Source organism: Microcebus murinus, chromosome 6, assembly GCF_040939455.1.
Source record: "Microcebus murinus isolate Inina chromosome 6, M.murinus_Inina_mat1.0, whole genome shotgun sequence".
Classification (NCBI taxonomy): domain Eukaryota; kingdom Metazoa; phylum Chordata; class Mammalia; order Primates; family Cheirogaleidae; genus Microcebus; species Microcebus murinus.
In genome coordinates this window covers 46,286,815-46,306,167 of record NC_134109.1, presented here as the reverse complement: position 1 = coordinate 46,306,167, position 19,353 = coordinate 46,286,815, and the positions used below count along the sequence as shown (strand labels likewise).

Here is a 19,353-nt window from a genome sequence, read left to right as displayed (position 1 = left end):
TGATATGTATGTGAGGTAAATGCATATGTTAGTCTGATGTAGCCATTTGACAGTGTATACATATGTCAAAACATCATGTTATACATGATATAATTGTCATTAGTCAATTTAAAAAAATGAATAAAAGATTTTAAAAAATAAAAGATACTTGTCAAATGAATACTTTTGGTAGTCTGAACAGGGTGTTCTCCATACCTTCTGAAATACTGATTTATCACGTACTGCGGTTTGAGAGCCTTGTCCATATATCGTAAGATTTATGAGTCTCGTGAAAGAATGCATTGGTGCTAATTTATTACCATGTTGTAAAAATTTGTATTGTGATAATCGTTACTGAAACACCACCACACATTAAAGTGATTTTGATAAACCAGCAGTTTTGCTGGTGTCAGCTTGTCCTTTCAAGACATATGTTTATGCTTTAAATTGCCTGACCGTGGCTCCCTATGTGGACTTGGTTGAATTGTTATCTCAGTCATGCTTTCTTTCCCCTACAGGTTAAAATCCTTTGTCACCAGTTGCTGGTCCAGGTTTGTGACCTGCTCAGGCTAAAGGACTGTCACCTCTTTGGACTCAGTGTTATACAAAGTAAGTCTTAGTCCCATCTCTGATGGATATAGCCAACTATCCCTGAGGAAATGACCCTTTATAGCTGCAACTTAAATTTGGCTTCTTGTTATAAAACTGTGATTATCAAAATATCCATAAACTGATAGTTATTTTTAGTCTAGTATTCATTTTTTAATCTCAACTACTGTATTTCTTGTAAGATTTAGGATTTTAGCCTTGTTTTTATTATAGTTTGAACTTGAAAATTGATCCCTCTTTAGGAATCTAGATTTTGTGTGTTTGCTGTTTTCATGTTTTAGTGAACTAAGCTTGATTTTTGTTTCCTTGCATTCACAGAACAGCTGGAGTTAGTAGGAAAGTATCCTAGATATATTTGTAATTTAATTTATATTATAATTGCTAACATTAGACTGACTTTTCTCTTTTCAAGTTCTCTTGTTATTGACTGTATAGTATAACAAAGTGATCTATTAATATAATCTTATTTTCCTTTTTTATCTCTTACCTCTTCTCTTTTTTTCCAGTCAGACTACATGACTTTGAAATATAGGGTCAGTTTCTTCTGTATTCTTTATGTGGATAAGATTTTCCAGTAAAGGACTCCATTGGACCTTTCTTCCCCTATAATACCTTAAAGAATTAGATTCCTAGGATTTACCTGCAGCCATTCTTTATAAGCTTCCTTCTTTCAAATCATCTGTTTAAATTTCTCTGATTTAGTCTTTTTATGCCAAAAACTTTTCATATCTTTGCTCATTGTGTCAAGAAGATTTTTTTGTGAAATGTATTTAATTATATTTTATACTTGAATGTGGATTGTTTTGTTACTGGAATTGGTTTAAAGGCTTAAGATACTTTGAGGATCTGGTCAATATTGTAAAATGCTTACAGTTGCCAAGTTGGAAGGTGTATCATGGTCAGCTAATAAACAAGGCCCCTTCTTCAAAATGTGAACTGTTTTCAGTTGCCTTTTTATTTTTGTTTTTTTTTTTTTTTTGACCCCATTTAAAAAGTTTGAATCAGTTGCCTTTTTAGAGGAGGCTAAAGAGCATTTAGCAGGACTCTTGAATCAGCCATTTGCTCATCAGTTTCTTCCTGCAGCAGTTAAAGCAATAAAAACACAAATGCTAAGCTCCATCCTAGTGTTAGTACATATCTCAGTCGTTCTATCAAGGAAGAGTCTAGGAGCAATAAGATACCATAAGATTCTAAGTAACTCATTACTCTATGCTCAAAGATAATTCTTCTTACTACAGCTATAGCCAAACTGTTGATCTTTGTTGTTCAACAAGTCAGTCCAATAAAACCAGTTTACAGTTTCCTTAGGTTTCAAAATAATAGCTCAGATATCCTTTTCAAAAAAGAGATTGTAGTATGGTGAAAGAACATTAGAACAGGAATCAGATGACCTGGTTCTAAATTCTGGTTCTACCACTAACTAGCAGTGTGGCTTTGGACACAGCATTTGACTTCTGTCAATGTCAGGTTTTTTTTTTTTTTCCACATGTTAAATAGAAATTATTGCTCCACTGGCTTTATAGAATTGATGTGTGCTTCAGAATTCTTAAGGTATAAAGCTCTGGTCAAATTATAGTAGAGATACAGTGGTAGTTTAAAAATACAGATGTGCTATTGTGGTGAACAGTCTCAATTCTTCACGTTGCTCTCTTCAGACGGGAACTCAAGCCAAACACAAATCAGTTTCAACAGGAAGATTGTCTGGTCTTGTCCATTTCATGTTTAACCTGTAATATGAGAGATGGGATAGTGTTCGTTGATCTGATAACTGGATTTAAGTAGCATCCCCCCCATTTTTTTGTTCTGGGATCTCTTCCTTACCCCTTTCATTGAAATTGGTTGACTTATAGCCAGAGAGTAGCTTTACCCTTCCTATTCTCTAATGGCATTTTTCCAGACAAATCCCAGTATTTAGCTAGGAGTCACCATGTAACAAAGTATGTTTATCCTTGGAGTGGTTGAAGAGACACACTTCCCTTCCAGAATGAGTATGTTTTTATGCAGAGCTTTCTGTGAGGATGTCCCCTTACTGATGGTTAGAGAAAAAGGAATACGTTTTTTAAAAAAAGATTTAAAACTTTGTACAAGATAAAAATACTTAAGGCTTCTCTTATGAAATATGTCTCTCTTAAAAGGTCCTTTTTGGGAAATCTGGAAATGTTTGTTTTTTGCCAGCTCGTTTTATGTTTAGATCATTTTTACATAGGTTTTAGCAGTCTTATTTTCTGTGCACCTTAAGAACATCATCCCCTCGAAGGGATTTTTTGGCATTCATGCTTGTTTTTCATAAGATTCTTCTCTTTCCATGAGATCAATCCCAAAGTCAGTGTGAGTAATAGTTTATCATTTTGTCATGCTGTGTTTTGATGTGTGGGAAAGAAGAAGAAGAAATAGTTTTAAAGATTATTCTTCACAAAGTGTGTGGGTCAGGCTTCATCTCACTTGGAACTGGGCTGATATCATGAATGTTTTCTAATTTTTTAAATAGCAATTAAGTTGGTGTTTCTACCCTGTTTCACAATTTTGCACATATGAGAACAGTCTTCTGTGAGCTAACTAAAAGCATGTTTTTCTAAGACTGATGCCCAGAGAGTTGAAAGTTAGACTATATGTTTAAGGACCCTAGAAACTAAGAAAAAGCAGGAGTTGGAAACTAACATTTCTTTTAGATGTATTTAATAGTATGTACTCTGTATTACAAAAGCAAAATAATTCATAAAGTATCTCATTACTGGCCAGGCATAAGTGGCATGCACTTGTAATCTCAGCTACTTAGGAGGCTGAGATGGGAGGATTGTTTGAGTCAGGAATTCGAGGCCATGCTGGGTGACATGGTGAGACCCTCATCTCAAGAAAAAAAAATCTCATTACTGTCTACCCTACAGGACCTTTTATCTTTTAGGGTCTTAATGAGTTTTTTTGGTAGTATTTGAATTCAGAGTACATTCACAAATCTTGAGACTTTAAAAAAAAATTGTTTATTTGTATATTCTTGTAAAATCTTTCTTTTCTTTATCATTCTGTCTCCTTTTTTAATGTGCAGATAATGAACATGTATATATGGAGTTGTCTCAAAAGCTTTATAAATATTGCCCAAAAGAATGGAAGAAAGAGGCCAGCAAGGTACGACAATACGAAGTCACTTGGGTGAGATTATATTTATGAGCAAAATTATTTTGATTTTTTAAAATTGTTTAATTTTGCTGTTATACATTAGGAAAATAACTCAAGCAATACTTTATACCGTAGAGAATGGGAATAGGAAATGAATTATAAGTTCTAAAATGTCACAGTAATCGAGTACTAATAGCTTATAGCATATAACAATATATTCTATATGTATGTTAAATAATGTGTAATAACTTTTTCGTAATCTCGGGATAATACTTTGAAGTGAAAAGCATGAAAAAATTATTTGCCCCTCTCCTATGGCTATGCTAGTTGTCAAAACCAATGTTCTAAAAGTTATTAGTAATTTTTAAATCCCTTTTTAATATACTTACATTTGTTATTTTGTAACAATGTTTTGTTCTTGTACTGATGCCTTTATTTAGTAAATATCAGTTCCATTTACTGGAAGACCATTCATAAGGAATTAACCTAGTGTTTCCGGGATCACCCTCATAAGTTAGGAAGAATAATCCTAGATTCTCCAATTTGTATTTAAGAATTCTTGGAATAAACTAGAAGCCTACTTCAAAGACAACTACAAAGTAAAGAACATGAATGTCTAAATAAATAAACAACATAGTATAATAGAATTTGGTATGTGGAATGTCAGAGGAACAAGAGAACATTTATAATAAGGAGCAAATGGTCACCACAGGGGACAGAGCTGTACAAGGAGCTGGATCTCAGCTAGAAATTTCCACTGGCATTTATTTTTATCTTCCCTTATGTTGTCATTGGCATTACAGTGAATGAGAATCAGGTAGAGGGATAGTGCCCTGTTTTGCTTTATAACTTCCTCATTTTACATGAACCTGACATGCAGATGGGACAAGTCTCTTCCCACTGTAACCCTCACTCACTACAAGTAGATAAAACCTTTCATTGTTTAAAAAGTATCCTGCAAATAATGGTATTTTGGTTGCTTTTGAAACCCATTTTTGAAGTAACTAGAAATAGCTTGATTTTTATGTGTGTCTTTGTTTTAGGGTATTGATCAGTTTGGGCCTCCTATGATCATCCATTTCCGTGTGCAGTACTACGTGGAAAATGGCAGATTGATCAGGTATGAGGACAGGGAGAGATTCTAAACCATTATTTTCCCATAGGACTTCTTTAAACATGCCAAATAAGTTACTTGTGTTTATTGTTTGTCACCACCTGTTAGAATATAAACTCCATAAGAGCAGTGATTTTTTAAAAATCTTTTTGCACACTCATGTATCCTTAGCCCATAAAACAGAGAAACATTAGGCACTCAATAAATATTTGTTGAATGAATGAATGATAATGTTAGACTGTTAATGAAAATGTTAATATCACTGGCTCACATTTTCTATACTCTTCATTTTCATAAACAAATCAGTCTCCTGAAAGATATTTATTTCAAGAAGAAGCTGACACTTTTGTGAAGAGTGGAGAGATTGGTTAAAGGACTGAATTCTTTTCCTGTGGTGGAGTGGAGTTTGGGGCAAGGACAGGAACTCTCCTGGAAAAGTGCATGGGTGTTTATAGAGCCTGTTTTTCACATTTTTGGGGTCTTCCATTCTTGGCAGTACCTTTAAAGCTAAGATAAGGCCCAATGGAGCTATCCTGTGAGAATCTTAGATACAGTTTGACAAGGGCAGGTAATTGATTCTTTTTCTGGAGGTGGGTATATGAACAATACTATTAATATATAATTGCTCATGATACAAATTCAGCATTTCCCATTTCAGAAGCTCAGTTTGTAAAGGAAGATTCAGTGCTGGACTGAAATTTCAGAAATTTTTTTGGCCTATAGAAAATACTAGAAATGTGAACTCTGTTTTACTTACGTATTTTTAAACTTTGAGAAACTCTATGTGAAAGAAGCAAAGATACGTTTGGCTAGTGAGCTATATGTATAATTAGCTTGTGATGTATATATTTATATATATAATTTTTTTATTCAGTTTACCTAGTACATGTGGAATGCCCTGGAAAGAAGGAACATATAGTAATTAGCAGTTAATCAGCCCCCTGGGGTTAATGAATGTTTAATCGATCCTTATACTTCTGCCTTTTTCCTCAGGGATGCACCTGTCCAATCAATGTGTGGTCAGCATTGTAAAAAGTGCTTTGAAAAGTACTCTGTCTCAAGGGGAAAAATTACATAAATGCCTTATTTTTAAGTTCTTCGTACTTAAACATGGTCTTGGTTAAAATTAAACCCATATGTTTTTATTATTATCTGCTAGCGATATTAGCTGTGAATCTGAGGGTAAACATTCAACCTAAAATAATACGGAGGCAAATAAACTTACTAAAATACACACACACATTTTTTTCTTACATTTTTACATTGATCACAAAAGCGTGCTGTTTTCCAGTGAACATTTTTTGGAGCTTTGACCATGTTTTCCCCAGTCAGCACTTCCTACTCAGTGTATTTAATGGGAACAGTATTTACTTCTGACCTCAATGGATTGTAATGAGCAGACTTTTAGTATTTCCTTTTGTGGGGAGTATAATGATTGTCATGGCATGTGCCTATAAAAGCACTTTTTGGTAACATTCACTTAATAAAAAACCAAAAACCAGATTTAAGGAAAGCTTTCACTTATTTACTCTTAGTGAATTTAAAAAAAAAAAAAATACCACTACGGTTAAGCAAATTTTTTTTCTAGAAGCGTATATAAACAGAAACATTTTTGAAAGGGTCTTAGAGTATTTGTAGCATGCTCAGCTAAAAAAGCAAAACAAAAAAAGAACAGCAGAACATTAAAGCCAGGATGGCCCCTCAGATTTGTCCTTATTTATGTTGTGTGCAGCGTCACTGTGGCAAAATTACCACAGACAGCCAGTGTCTAGCTTCTGTTCTGTTGCTTGTTCAGTGAAATATTTACCATATTAGAGTGGAATGTTTCAGACGTTTTCCCCCTCTGAATGAACCAAATGTTATAAGCCTTAGGAAATGTTATTTTTGTTGTCTGGGTAGTCAGTGTGACATGGAGTTCTGAGCCCCTGCGACCTCAGTGAGGCAGAGGCGGTGACCAAGTATTGGCCACAGCCTCCCCCTCTTCATGGTGGGAGGAGGAGCAGAGACAGGCGGGCTCCTGTCACCAGATGGAGAGCAGGATTTGGGTCTGTTTACATGCCATTGGATTGTTCCATCAATGTTCTGTTTTCTTTTATTTTCCTAGTGACAGAGCAGCAAGATTCTATTATTACTGGCACCTGAGAAAACAAGTTCTTCATTCTCAGTGTGTGCTCCGAGAGGAGGCCTACTTCCTGCTGGCAGCCTTTGCCCTGCAGGCTGAGCTTGGGGACTTCAAAAGGAAAAAGCACTCTGGAAAATACTTTGAGCCGGAGGTTTATTTCCCATCTTGGGTAGGCACTGTTTTCAAATTCTAAAGAGTGTTTTCTCTAGCACATTTCTAGTTCATTGTGCTGCTACTCATGCTGCTTCAAGACATGGGAACCAGATGTTTATGGCCAGTCAGACTCTTCATGATGCCCAAATACAAGTTCAACATGTGAGAGCGTGGTACACGAGATGTCTTCATGCCCTCGGTCTGCTTACAGTTCATGGGGAAGGGGATTGCTGTCCATCCTAAATATGGGGGAGGGTGGGCTTGGAATTTGCCAGCCTCCTTTTGGCATTTACATGACTTTGAGCATCTTATGTTCTTTTCCTGGAGCAGCCTTTTCCTCCTTTGAAGGGAAAAAAACATTACTCTTTAAAGGTAAAGCTCGTTCACGGGGTTCCCTGGGCTGAGAAAACAAATACAAGTCAACTTGTTGCTTGCTCCAGCCTCCATGTCCTTCACTCCCAGGAGAGGCGCCACCGCTGTATTTTGGCAAGAGATTGGAGGTTATCCCAGCACAAACTGTCTCAACTACCCTTTCTCCACCCCACCTGATGTCTGTTCCCACCCCTCCTCCACGTCTCACCCACCCATCCTGGGGAAAAAACTACCACTCTTGCCTTTCCTTCTCAGTCAAGCCTCTTGAAAGGTCGTGTATATTGGATTTTTCAGCTTCTTTTCCTCCCATGTGAATTCCTTAAGCCACCCCCACCTGCCTCCTTTCCCCACCCAGTCCACTTGTGCTGCCCTCGGCTCACCAGTGAGCTCTGTGTTGACAGATGCAGTGGATTCTTCACCGACTCTCACTGCTGCCCTTGACTCCTAACCACTCACCTCCTGAGAGATCTCATCCATATTAATGCTTTTAACCACCGCCCACATGGAGGCAACTCCCACATCTGTTTCTCTCCCCTGTATGCCTGAGGTAGCTATTTATCCATAGGCACTTCAACCCCAGAATGTCCTAAATCAAATTCATCATCTTCCTACCGCAATTCTGTGTGTTCCTCCCTCTGAGTCCTTAAGAGTCCTAAGGAGAAGTCTACCTTATCACCATTCCTCCTCCCTGACCCATCCAGTTGGCTACAGCACCCTTTAATATACGTACTTGATTACCCACCACCCAGCCGAAGAAATACAGTTCCATCGCATGTTTGTTGCTGTTAGCTTTCCTCAGTCCTCGTTGTGTGCGTTCCCCACCATGGCCCTGCTGTTTCCCAGGTTCCAGCTCTCAGCAACACTATTGCAGAAGCTTGTCCCTGCTTCAGTCTTTACTCTGCAGCTTGCAGATGGGATGACTTTGCTTCTGATTTAATCCTTCAGGGGCTCCCCTTTCACCTGTGGAGTGAAGCTTGGCTCCCAGGCATAACCTAGAAACTCACCAAGACACAGTCACCACCAGCCTTTCCAGCTTCCTGTCTGGTTGTCCTGCACTTTGAACTTTATGCTCTGGCAATGTCCAGCAATTGATATGTCTGCACCCTTCTGGGCCTTTGTTCTTGCAGTTCCTTTAACCAGCAAGACCCCACTCCCCATTTCACCTGGCCAACTCTTACCCATTCTCTAAGACTCAGCTCAGTTGTGGTTTTTTCTAGGAAGACCATCTAGGTGCTCAATGCCCCTCCTCTGGGATCAAGAAAATCCTAGACATAAGTGTCTTACATCTTATTTCAAATAATCTGCTTATCTCTTGCCCCCAGTAATATGCTCTAAAGGACAGGCATAAACTTAACCTTTTCTGTTTCATCAGCATTTCACATTGAGGTGCTCTTTAAGTTTTTATTGACTGACTTACAGTGCTTAAGAGAAACCACAATATGTGTCAAGCTATTACTGTCTGTAGCATGTATACATTCTGTAGTTGTCATCAGGTACTCATTGAATCTTGGTAATTTAAATCATAACTTCCCAGTGAGTATCCCATGGTGTCCACTGTGCTGAGATACTAGTTTCTTCCACCCTTGGAATCACCAAAACCATCTACTTCAGTGTCCTTACAAATATTATTTTTCAATGTGTTTTTGACCTGAAAAAAGGTTGACTAGTACTGATTTAGATGATCACCATGAGGCCAGGCATGGTGGCTCACGCCTGTAATCCTAGCACTCTGGGAGGCCAAGGCAGGGGGATCGCTCGAGGTCAGGAGTTCAAAACCAGCCTGAGCAAGACCCCATCTCTACTAAAAATAGAAATTAATTGACCAACTAAAAATATATATACAAAAAATTATCTGGGCATGGTGGCGGATGCCTGTAGTCCCAGCTACTTGGGAGGCTGAGGCAGACGGATTGCTTGAGCCCAGGAGTTTGAGGTTGCTGTGAGCTAGGCTGACGCCATGGCACTCACTCTAGCCTGGGCAACAAAGTGAGACTCTGTCTCAAAAAATAATAAATAAATAAATAAATAAATAAATAAATAAATAAATAAATAAATAAATAAATAAATAAAATAGATGATCACCATGTAAAAGGAATCAAGGGGGAAAAAAATCTGTAACTTACAGTTCTTGGCAGAACTTGATAATTGACCAATAATTCATCATGTTTAATTCCCTGGAAAATATTCAATAGGAAAAAACCAACTGTCAATATCTATAAAGACATTTTAAAACTAAAAACTCTCTAATTTTTTTATTCCGATCATTTTAAGCAGTACTCTTTTTGCTTGCATTGCCTAATTCTTTCCATATTTTAAATTAGTCCTCAACTAAGACTTTAATCAATGCCTGTAGCTGCTAGATACTATGTATTTTTCACATCTAAAAGCTGAGACTGTCTGATAAAAACCTAAGCCACAGTAAATGATAATGAATGTTTGAATGAAAATGTTTTCTCATTAGTATTCTAATAGAGTGTTCATATCAGCTTCTTATGCAAGAACCAAGAATGTCAGAGAATTTCTTCTAGTCCCCTGCCTCCTGTGACTAACATTTAGTACCTCCCACTCTGTGGCTATAACTTTCAGAGTTAAGTAGATCCAGAACCTTAAGATGTGCCTATAGTAGAAGTATTTCATGGTACCAGTACTTTTTCAAATATAAACAATGATGTGTATGAAATTATACAAGTTTCCATGTTTTCTTTATTGGTGACTTTAAAGCCAAGAGAACCTATTTTTCCTATTTTTTGTGATTTTTGTCATCTTAGATATGCAGTACTACACAGCTAAATTGACTTTGTACCTTTTAGTATTAGCTGATTCAACCTAGAACATAACAGATGGTGAAAACAGAATAAAAGTGGGAATTTTCTAATGGAGATCAGCCAGTTTGTATGTCCTATTTTAGATTCTCTTCCTTTCATCATTTTGGGGGTGGGAATAGTACTTACATCCCTCCAACAAATGTTGCATTACACACCCCTTGTATCCCAACAGGTTGTTTCCAAGAGGGGGAAGGACTACATCCTGAAGCACATTCCAAACATGCACAAAGATCAGTTTGCACTGACAGCTTCCGAGGCCCGTCTTAAATATATCAAAGAGGCCGTCCGACTGGATGACGTCGCCGTTCATTACTACAGATTGTATAAGGTACAAAACTGCAGTAAGTCTGTCTACAGCTTCTGAGAAGAAAAAATTCTATTGAAAATTATTTTATTTTTTAAAAGGCTTTTAAAAGAGTTTAATTCGAACTGCCATTTGTTATTAATATCATAGGTCAGTCTTGGAGGCAGTGGTGCTTTTTCTCTGTCCTGGAAGGAGGATAGAGTGTTTTTTTAATGGTTCTAATAATGAGATGACAAATGGCTGCAAATTGTGAGTCCAGCTTTTCAGTGATTATGGTATAGTTATTTTTCTTAACCCCAAAACTACTATTCTGCTTTGAGGAGTAACATTTGCAACTTGTTTGATCAATAATTAATATTCCTCAAAATGAAGCCACATCTATATTGTATCCATTAATTATAAGACCATCACCACAACAGCTAATGTTTATGGAGTACTGTGTTTATTAGGCACACTTCATTCTTTTTTTTTCCTTTTTAATCCTTACAACTCTATAAGAAAGGAACTGTAATCTTCATTTTATAGAGCAGGAAACTGAGGCTTAAGGAGATTGAATAGTTCACCTAAGATCACGAAACTAAGTGGCTGGCCTAGGATTCAGTCCAGGCCTTCTTCGTAACAAAGCCTGTGTGCTTAAGCCACCGTACTCCATGCTTCCCATACTCTGAAGTTACCTTCCTTTGTGTCCTGTGCATCTACAGCCTCATTTTTCCATCCTGGGGCAGAAGTCACGCATCCAAATAACAACTGAGGCCATCTCTGCAGGGAATCACTGAGACTACTGTTTACCATCTTGTCGTCTCTTCCCTTCCTCCTCCGTACCCCTTCCCTTTTCCACAAATAACACTTTGTTGGCAAAAAACTCCTGAATGCCCATGTCGGTATTCAAAGGTAGATTCTCAAACTAAATGGGATGAAGTGGTTAAGAGCGTGGTCAGTTAGGCGTACCTGCCTGGGATTGAATCCCAGCTTGGTTTCTTACTGTGTGACCTTATGCAAGTTATTTAACCTCTCTGTGCTTCAGTTTCTCCATAGTTAAATGGGGACAGTAATATACCTACCTCTTAGGATCACTGAAGGTTAAAGGAATTAATGGATAAAAAGTCCTCAAAACAATTCAGCACAGGTTAAGCATGATGGCATGCTTGCTACTATTAGCATTACCATTGTTGGTATTGTGCTTGTTATCTCTATACCCATTGTGGTAAGATTAGCAAAATTAAACCATTGGAGATGGGGCTCTAGTTTGGCTACATCATTTGGTAATCTTCTAAGCTGGTTCGGAAAACTTAATAAGGGACCAACTGATGGTTTTTCTGTCTCTCTTCCATGCCCAAGAGATGCATTGTTAATGCCCCACCATTCTTGAAAGGCATAATTAAGTTTCATAAGGTCCCTCTGGCTCAATTCCTAAAGGACTGAGCTGTGGGTTTATTTTCCCTCCCTTAAGAGATTTCATTTGTGATACTCAATTTACATGAGAAAAGGCAAAAAAAATTACATTTTTGACAGTTTATGTCTTAAAATGTATTAAAAGTACGAATGATATATTGGAAAGACTGTGGCCTTAGAATCAGGTATCAATTAGAAACCGTATGTCACTACTCACTGTTGCTGGTGTCCTAGGCAACTACAAGTATAATCCTGAGCCGTCTATTAGGTGGGAGTGATATAATATACTTCACAAGGTTGGGAGGATTCAATGAGATAATGAATTTGAAATAACAAGGGTGAAATACCTGGAACATTAGCGAGTGCTTAGTAAATATTAATTGCTTCTTGCCTTATTTGCCGGGAGTCTTGGTATTTTAACAAATCCTGTTAAGAAATAAAAATCAAACACTACATGTTCTCATTAATAAGTGGGAGCTAAACAATCAGTACACATGGTCTTTAAGTGGTGTAATGAACTTTGGAAACTAAGAAGAGGTCGAGGGGTGAGGCATATAAAATCTCACCTATCGAGTACAATGTGCACTCTTCTGGTGACAGGACACCAAAAGCATTGACTTCAGCATTATACAATTCATCTATGTAACAACACTTGTACCCTCTAATATTTTGAAATAAAAATTATTGAAAAAGAAAAAAGAAATAAAATCTTTTGGTGAAGTAGATGTCCCCAATTTGCCTTTCATGTAAAAATTAATTTTCAAATCTGCTTAAAGTGTGGTATTTCTAAATTACATAGAAAATGACTCTTTTCTGCTTAAAACAAGATATTTAATAAAAATGTAACTTAATTAAATGGGAGAATGGATATTGTTACCTGATGAGCAGTTTTTCATTCTTTGGAGAAATCAAGTGGTAGTTATTAAATCTGCTTTACTTACGGGTTGCTCATAAACTGGAAATAAGGTAGACAAAAGACAGGAAATATTCTGAAAAAATTATTTTCTGTCCCTTTCCCACCAACACACACATCATATGTGAACAACCAGCATTTTTATGAGCACAGTCTTATTTCAGAAAGCAGTCGGTACAGCCTTGAAAGGGAAATTGGCCTAAACACATATAGTGATGGATTGGTTTCTCCTTTTAAACCTTATACTTCCTTGATGTAAAAATATACTAGTTGGAAAGAAATAGTCTAAATAGTGAAAATAGGCTGTTTTCTCTTTATTATGCCAGCTGAGGATATTCTAAAATTATTTCTTCCCATATTCATGGGAAAACTGGCACTAAACTCAATAAAGATATGCACATATCCATTTATTTTTGTTGAGAAATCTCATAATGAAAATACTTTTGCAATTTTATTTATCTTCTTTTCTGAACTTCATACCTTATATACACTTATTACATTATGAGCACTTAAAAGATGTGACCAAATTTTAGGGTACATTTTTAATTGTAGAATTTTTTTTACTTATGCATGTTGTAGTTTATTTTTTACAGTTTATGGTTTAGCTGGTAGAATGTGTATCATATTGGCAAGTGATAATGAAACTTCTTAAAAATAAGTATTTCCAAATGAACCAAATGTAAAGCTTTTTACAACTTTATTATTTATCCTCATGAGAGAGTCTTAAATATTTAATCATCTTGCCTCTAATTTTGGCTTCAGGGCTGGGAGATTTGCCCAGTTTTAAAAATACAAAATTTGATTCATTTCAAAATATAACTACTGCATTTGACTAAAATCCTAATATCTGAGAAAAGAGTAAGCATAAGATGGAAGGTTTAAAAAAAATTAAATGATACAAAAACTGCAAAAATATTCTTGTTTACTAGAGTTCTCAGTAACACAAATATTTAGAATATTGTCAGATATGAAATTGCGTATTATAGTGAAAACACTAAACTTTGAGATCTCAGAGATTTAAAAAGTATAGAATACACCATTATCGATTTAATATGTGCCCATGATTTTTCTTAAATCTTATAAGAAACTAGGGATGTGGAAAGACTTGAGCAGTTATTTTAAGTCAAAAACTTTCTAATCCTGAAATTTCTATGTTTCTTTGGTGCTGAATTATCCACTGTAGAAGAAAATGTATTTTTTCATAAAATCTTATTCCTACAGGATAAAAGGGAAATTGAAGCTTCCCTGACCCTTGGATTGACCATGAGAGGAATACAGATTTTTCAGGTTGGTAAATGAGATATAAGTGTCAAATGCTATTGACCATGTCTTGCATTTACAGTGTACCTGTGTGGTCCTGCCATAGGTTCAGTGGTTCATTTTCAGCCATTGACTAGTCATTTCCTACTTATCTGAACAGATGTGGATGATAGGATGGATAAAGTGACTTAACCTGATCCTTGACAGTACTAAGTCCTCAGTAACAAAAAACAACAAGCCAAAGATTAGCCCAGGTTCATCACTAACAGATCACTAACAGATCATTAATATCTAAACATTTCTCTTGGTCATTGATTTTTAAATGTTTTCTTTTATCCTCTGGAGCATTTATAACTGTGGAAAGAAAAATGACATTTTAGTATGGTGCCTGGCCAGACGTTTTAATTTCCATTACACTTTTCTGATAAAACTTGTTCCTCAAATAAGTAATAACTGTCACCCTTTAATAGGTGGTATGGTGTTATCCTACAGCCATCAACAGGGGAGAGAAAATAACTCTTTATGCAAGACATAAGAAAATATAAAGATGTCTTATCTTTGATATAGGCAAATTTTCCAGTTATGAAAGTCTGAGTGCCTTATCTCATCTCTTGAACGCCTGAGTCTTTGGGGCTTTTTATTTAAATTCGGGGATGGGCCAGAAGGGAAAAGGTTGCACTAAAGAGCCAGTTCATGCAGTCACGCAGGAACCAAAAGCTACAGACTTATATCACTAATCTTTTTAATCACTATCTGCACTTTTCCAAAGAGAGTTGGGGACCTCTTTCAGATTTTAATTACTGTATTTGAGTTTTCTGGGAGAGAAATTAGAGCCATTTTAGATTATCTGTCATTTTCCCCATTAACTCTATATGCATTTTAATTCCTTCCGCAGAATATAGATGAAGAGAAACAATTACTTTATGATTTCCCCTGGACAAATGTTGGAAAGTTGGTGTTTGTGGTAAGTTTAAAATAACCTACTTTTTTTAAAAAAAATCTCTTCAGTCATTTGTTTTTGTGGATTTTATTATTTTTTGTCTTTTGTTTTGTTTTTAAACAATATTATCTCAGGCACAAAAGTTATTTTTAAAAAGTTGAAGCTGAAGATGATTTGCCTTCTTATATTCTTATGCATATGTTATAATTCTTGGTACTCTTATCAGTAGTGAACTTGAAATCAAAGAATCTTACAGCAAAAGAAATTACTAATTTTAATTTTGTGTCTGGTCCCTACCATACTACCCTACATTATTCTAGTTGCAGAAGAAATGTGGTGAGAAAGGTTCAAGATGAGTTCATTAAATAGAATTATCATAAAAAAGCCTACAGCAGAGGGATTGGAAAACAGAAAGCCATAATCACAGGGTAAATTATTCTTAGTATGGAGGTTGGCCAGTTCTCTTCTTTTGAGCAAAGAATAGAGTTACATAAAAAGATGTTTCTATTAATATCCGACTATTTAAAACTCATCTTTTTAAAAAAGGTCTGCAATTCTTAACAGGAAAAGTATTTTTATTTTTACAATATTGAAAATGATACACTTTCTTTTATTAAAGCAAATTTTTCCCAGCTATTTCTCTATTTTGCCAGCTATATTCATTTTTAGATAGAATTTGAAGAATTATGATTAATGTGCACATCTAGTGGTCATTAAAATATGTAATTATTCTTTGTTCAGAAATAATTGGAAAAAATACACAAAGAAAGGAGGAAGATAAGGATTTATATAGACGTGTGTTGCTCTCCCATAAGAAAGATAGCCTGTATAAAAAAAGCACTATATTGCAAGTAGAATGTGGGCACTGACCCCACACTGCCCTGTTAGTCAAAAGACCTGTTTCTGATTTCATATTACTTTAAAAGACCTGTTTCTGATTTCACATTACTTTAATTATTTGGGCACAGTTCAATCTGATTTCACTTACTCATACATTAAATAGGATTTAGCCAGCCTCCTCCTCACTGACTCTTTCTTGTTTAAGCTCTTTGTGAAGGATTTGAGCTGTTTGAAATAAAGTGCATTTATGAAATTGAGTTCTTTTAGGGTCCTGGATTTAGTGGTTACTGAATCTATAATAGTTGTGCCTCAGTCTTATCTGAAGAACTTATTAAAGATACAGATTTCTGGGGTTCATCTTCCCTCTCCCAAGAGTTTTTTTTTTTTTTTTGAGACAGAGTCTCGCTTTGTTGCCCAGGCTAGAGTGAGTGCCGTGGCATCAGCCTAGCTCACAGCAACCTCAAACTCCTGGGCTCAAGTAATCCTTCTGCCTCAGCCTCCCGAGTAGCTGGGACTACAGGCATGCACCACCATGCCTGGCTAAGATTTTCCTATGCATTTTTAGTTGGCCAATTAATTTCTTTCTATTTTTAGTAGAGATGGGGTCTCGCTCTTGCTCAGGCTGGTTTCGAACTCCTGACCTTGAGCGATCCGCCTACCTTGGCCTTCCAGAGTGCTAGGATTACAGGCATGAGCCACCATGCCCGGCCCCCAAGAGATTTTTGGCACAGTGGGTCTGGGATAGAAACCAGGAATCTATTTTGACAAGTTTCCCAAATGATTTTTCTTGCAACTAACCTAGCCCTGCCTAGCCATGGTACCTTGAGCAAGTTCTGTGACCTCTCTGTGCATTGGGTTTCATTCTAAGATGGGATAATTAGTACTCCCTCATAGACCTGTTGTGAAGATTAAATGAGTTAATATGTGCTTGGTGCTCCATAATTGTCATAATTACTATTTCAGCATCGGGATCCACTGGTGGTTCCTTTAAAATGAAAAACTCAGAGGTTAAAAAAACATCCCATCCCTATCTAGGTTACACAAATCCATATTGCTTTGTACCAAGTTTAAAGAGTGTAGTTAGAATTTGCCTCTCTCCCTGCTTTACTTTGCCCTCTGGCTGAGAATCATTTTATCTGAAATATTCCTTTTTGTAATTCTGTTGCCTTATTCATTATTAGAAAAGTTAAAGGAGTTTGTTATATCTCATAACTGTAAGGAACTTTGCCAAACTCTCACCCTCGACTTAGGACTTTATGTTAGAGATCCTAGACTTAAAGAATGAGATTCCTTCTCTCTCTGCTGGTGGCCGCCCTTTCCCTTTCCCTCCTCATCCCTCCAACTGCCAGCTTCCCCTTTTGTCCAGCTAGAGAAGTTCTCCATTTTTCTAAAACCTAAATAGATATCCTGTATTGTTTACTGTATTTATTTCCTTTCCCAGAATTATCATAAATTGTAATTATTTTATGTGTTTATTTACCATCTCTTCCACTGGGATGTAGCTCCATGAGGGTAGGAACCTTATCTGTCTCATTCACTGTTATTTTTTCAGTGCCTAGCACAGTGTTTGGTACATAGTAAGTATTCAATAAATATTTCAATGCATTCATCTCTTCTAGAATTTGTCATCTTGTTTGCTGAGTTAGGGTGTTGGGATTCCATCTGAGGGTGCCCTTCTTCTCCATTGTAGAAATAGCCTGACCAGCCAGAGAATCCAAAGATTTCTCAGCTATCTTACATAGTGTTTACTGGGACCCTGGCTAGATGCTTCCCTGAAGCATTTTCCCCTGAAATATTTAGTAATCCTCAGTCCTGTGACATTTTTGAAAGGGAAAATAATAACTTATCCTTCAGAGAATTTTAAATGGAGCTTTATACATCTGTTTCTGAATCTATAGTTAACCTTTAGTAAATAAAAAACAAAGGGGACCTTGTCAAATCAGAGATTTTTCTTCCTGAATTTGATTCATGCTTTCCCTCCACAGGGTAAGAAATTTGAGATTCTGCCAGATGGTTTGCCCTCGGCCAGGAAGCTCATATACTACACGGGGTGCCCCATGCGCTCCAGACACCTCCTGCAACTTCTGAGCAACAGCCACCGCCTCTACATGAACCTGCAGCCTCTCCTGCGCCACATCCGAAAGCTGGAGGAAAACGAAGGTATCGCAGGGTCTCGGGTGGGGAAGAGAATGGTGCCTTTGCCACCTGCGGCCTCTTACTCTGTGGCTGCGTGAACTGGGGTTTTAAACTCCTATAGAATGGGATCTGGGGACTAGGACTGGGGCTGTCTGGATTCAGAGCAGCATTTCCATTTACATCTCAGTACTCTTCCAGAAGACAAGGGGCCAGGCTTGAGGGCCACTTAGCACAGCACCTATTCACAATATCTGAGGTTACCCCAGGCATTTAGCTATCTCTCAAGTATAGTCTCTTTAAGGTTCCCTATGCCTAGCCTGAAAATCTTTGCAAGTAGCCACCCTATAAAGGCATGGGCCAAGGGTTTATCTGCAGCTCGGATTTTATCTGCATCTCAGAGCTGTGTATATACAATGACCTACCTTGGTGGTGGTATCGGCAGTCTGGAATTCCTGCCAATGCGAATATTCCTTAGGTCAGAGTGATAATAAAGATGGGTCACAGATGTGTCTCCGTCCTCTCTGATTGACAGCTGAGAGGCCTCCAAGTCTGGCCTAGCAAGAATGACAAAGAAGAGGGAAGTTTTTGTTTGAGGATTTTGTTGGGTAGTTCTGTGGGGGCTTTGCTGAGATACAGATGGGATAGAGCAATCTGTTTGGGACCCTAGAGTACTGGGTCCTAGGAAGAGGGGCAAGTGAGGTTGGGGAAGAGCAATGCAATGTGAGGGGCCTCTACCATTACACTTCAGCTTTATAATGTTAATCTAATGGTTAGCCCATTATCCTGAGTTGTGGCACTCTGGGGTTTCTCAGTTTAACACACCCTGACTTCTAATCACCAAAAATTCTATGTTGCATATTTATTTTTTAATGTTTTTAATTTGTCTTACAAATTCACGTTGTAGTAATTCTTTTGATCTTACCATAATTCAGTTAGACTTGGAGTATTTGCATCAATATCAGGATGCAGATTCATATCTTAGGTTCATGTCTGAAACTAGTTCCCACACCTCAGATCTCACCCTTCTTGCAGAAAGAAGCAAGACAATCACCCATTCTCTCTTTAACAAGCAAAAGACCTTGTAGCAGTTTGTGCTTCTGATGGATTTCTCTCAAAAACTATTTCTCAGTCCAAATGAGACCCTGTTTGGAGACTCCTGTGTAATTTAGTAGCAATTAGAACATGAATCATTCCCCCACTGTCTGCCACCAAACTGCATCTGTCTTTGGAGAGAATTGGTGTAACTGTCAGGTGTATTGGCTTCCACTGCTGCCAGACTG

At 37.1% G+C, this 19,353-nt stretch overlaps 1 protein-coding gene across 5 annotated transcripts in view; it reads left to right on the top strand.

The window, feature by feature from the left end:
- The window catches only part of FRMD6 (FERM domain containing 6), a 75,083-nt gene that overhangs the window by 43,525 nt on the left and 12,205 nt on the right, over window positions 1-19,353 (top strand). For 4 of the 5 annotated variants that reach the window (XM_012757972.2, XM_012757977.2, XM_012757974.2 and 1 more), the window contains 8 exons: window positions 498-588; window positions 3,632-3,735; window positions 4,746-4,822; window positions 6,921-7,107; window positions 10,461-10,616; window positions 14,119-14,184; window positions 15,053-15,121; window positions 17,923-18,097. In XM_012757972.2, the coding sequence (XP_012613426.1) occupies window positions 498-588; window positions 3,632-3,735; window positions 4,746-4,822; window positions 6,921-7,107; window positions 10,461-10,616; window positions 14,119-14,184; window positions 15,053-15,121; window positions 17,923-18,097 (925 nt within the window). The remainder of the gene's footprint in view (window positions 1-497; window positions 589-3,631; window positions 3,736-4,745; window positions 4,823-6,920; window positions 7,108-10,460; window positions 10,617-14,118; window positions 14,185-15,052; window positions 15,122-17,922; window positions 18,098-19,353) is intronic. The other variant, XM_012757981.2, reaches the window with a different exon arrangement.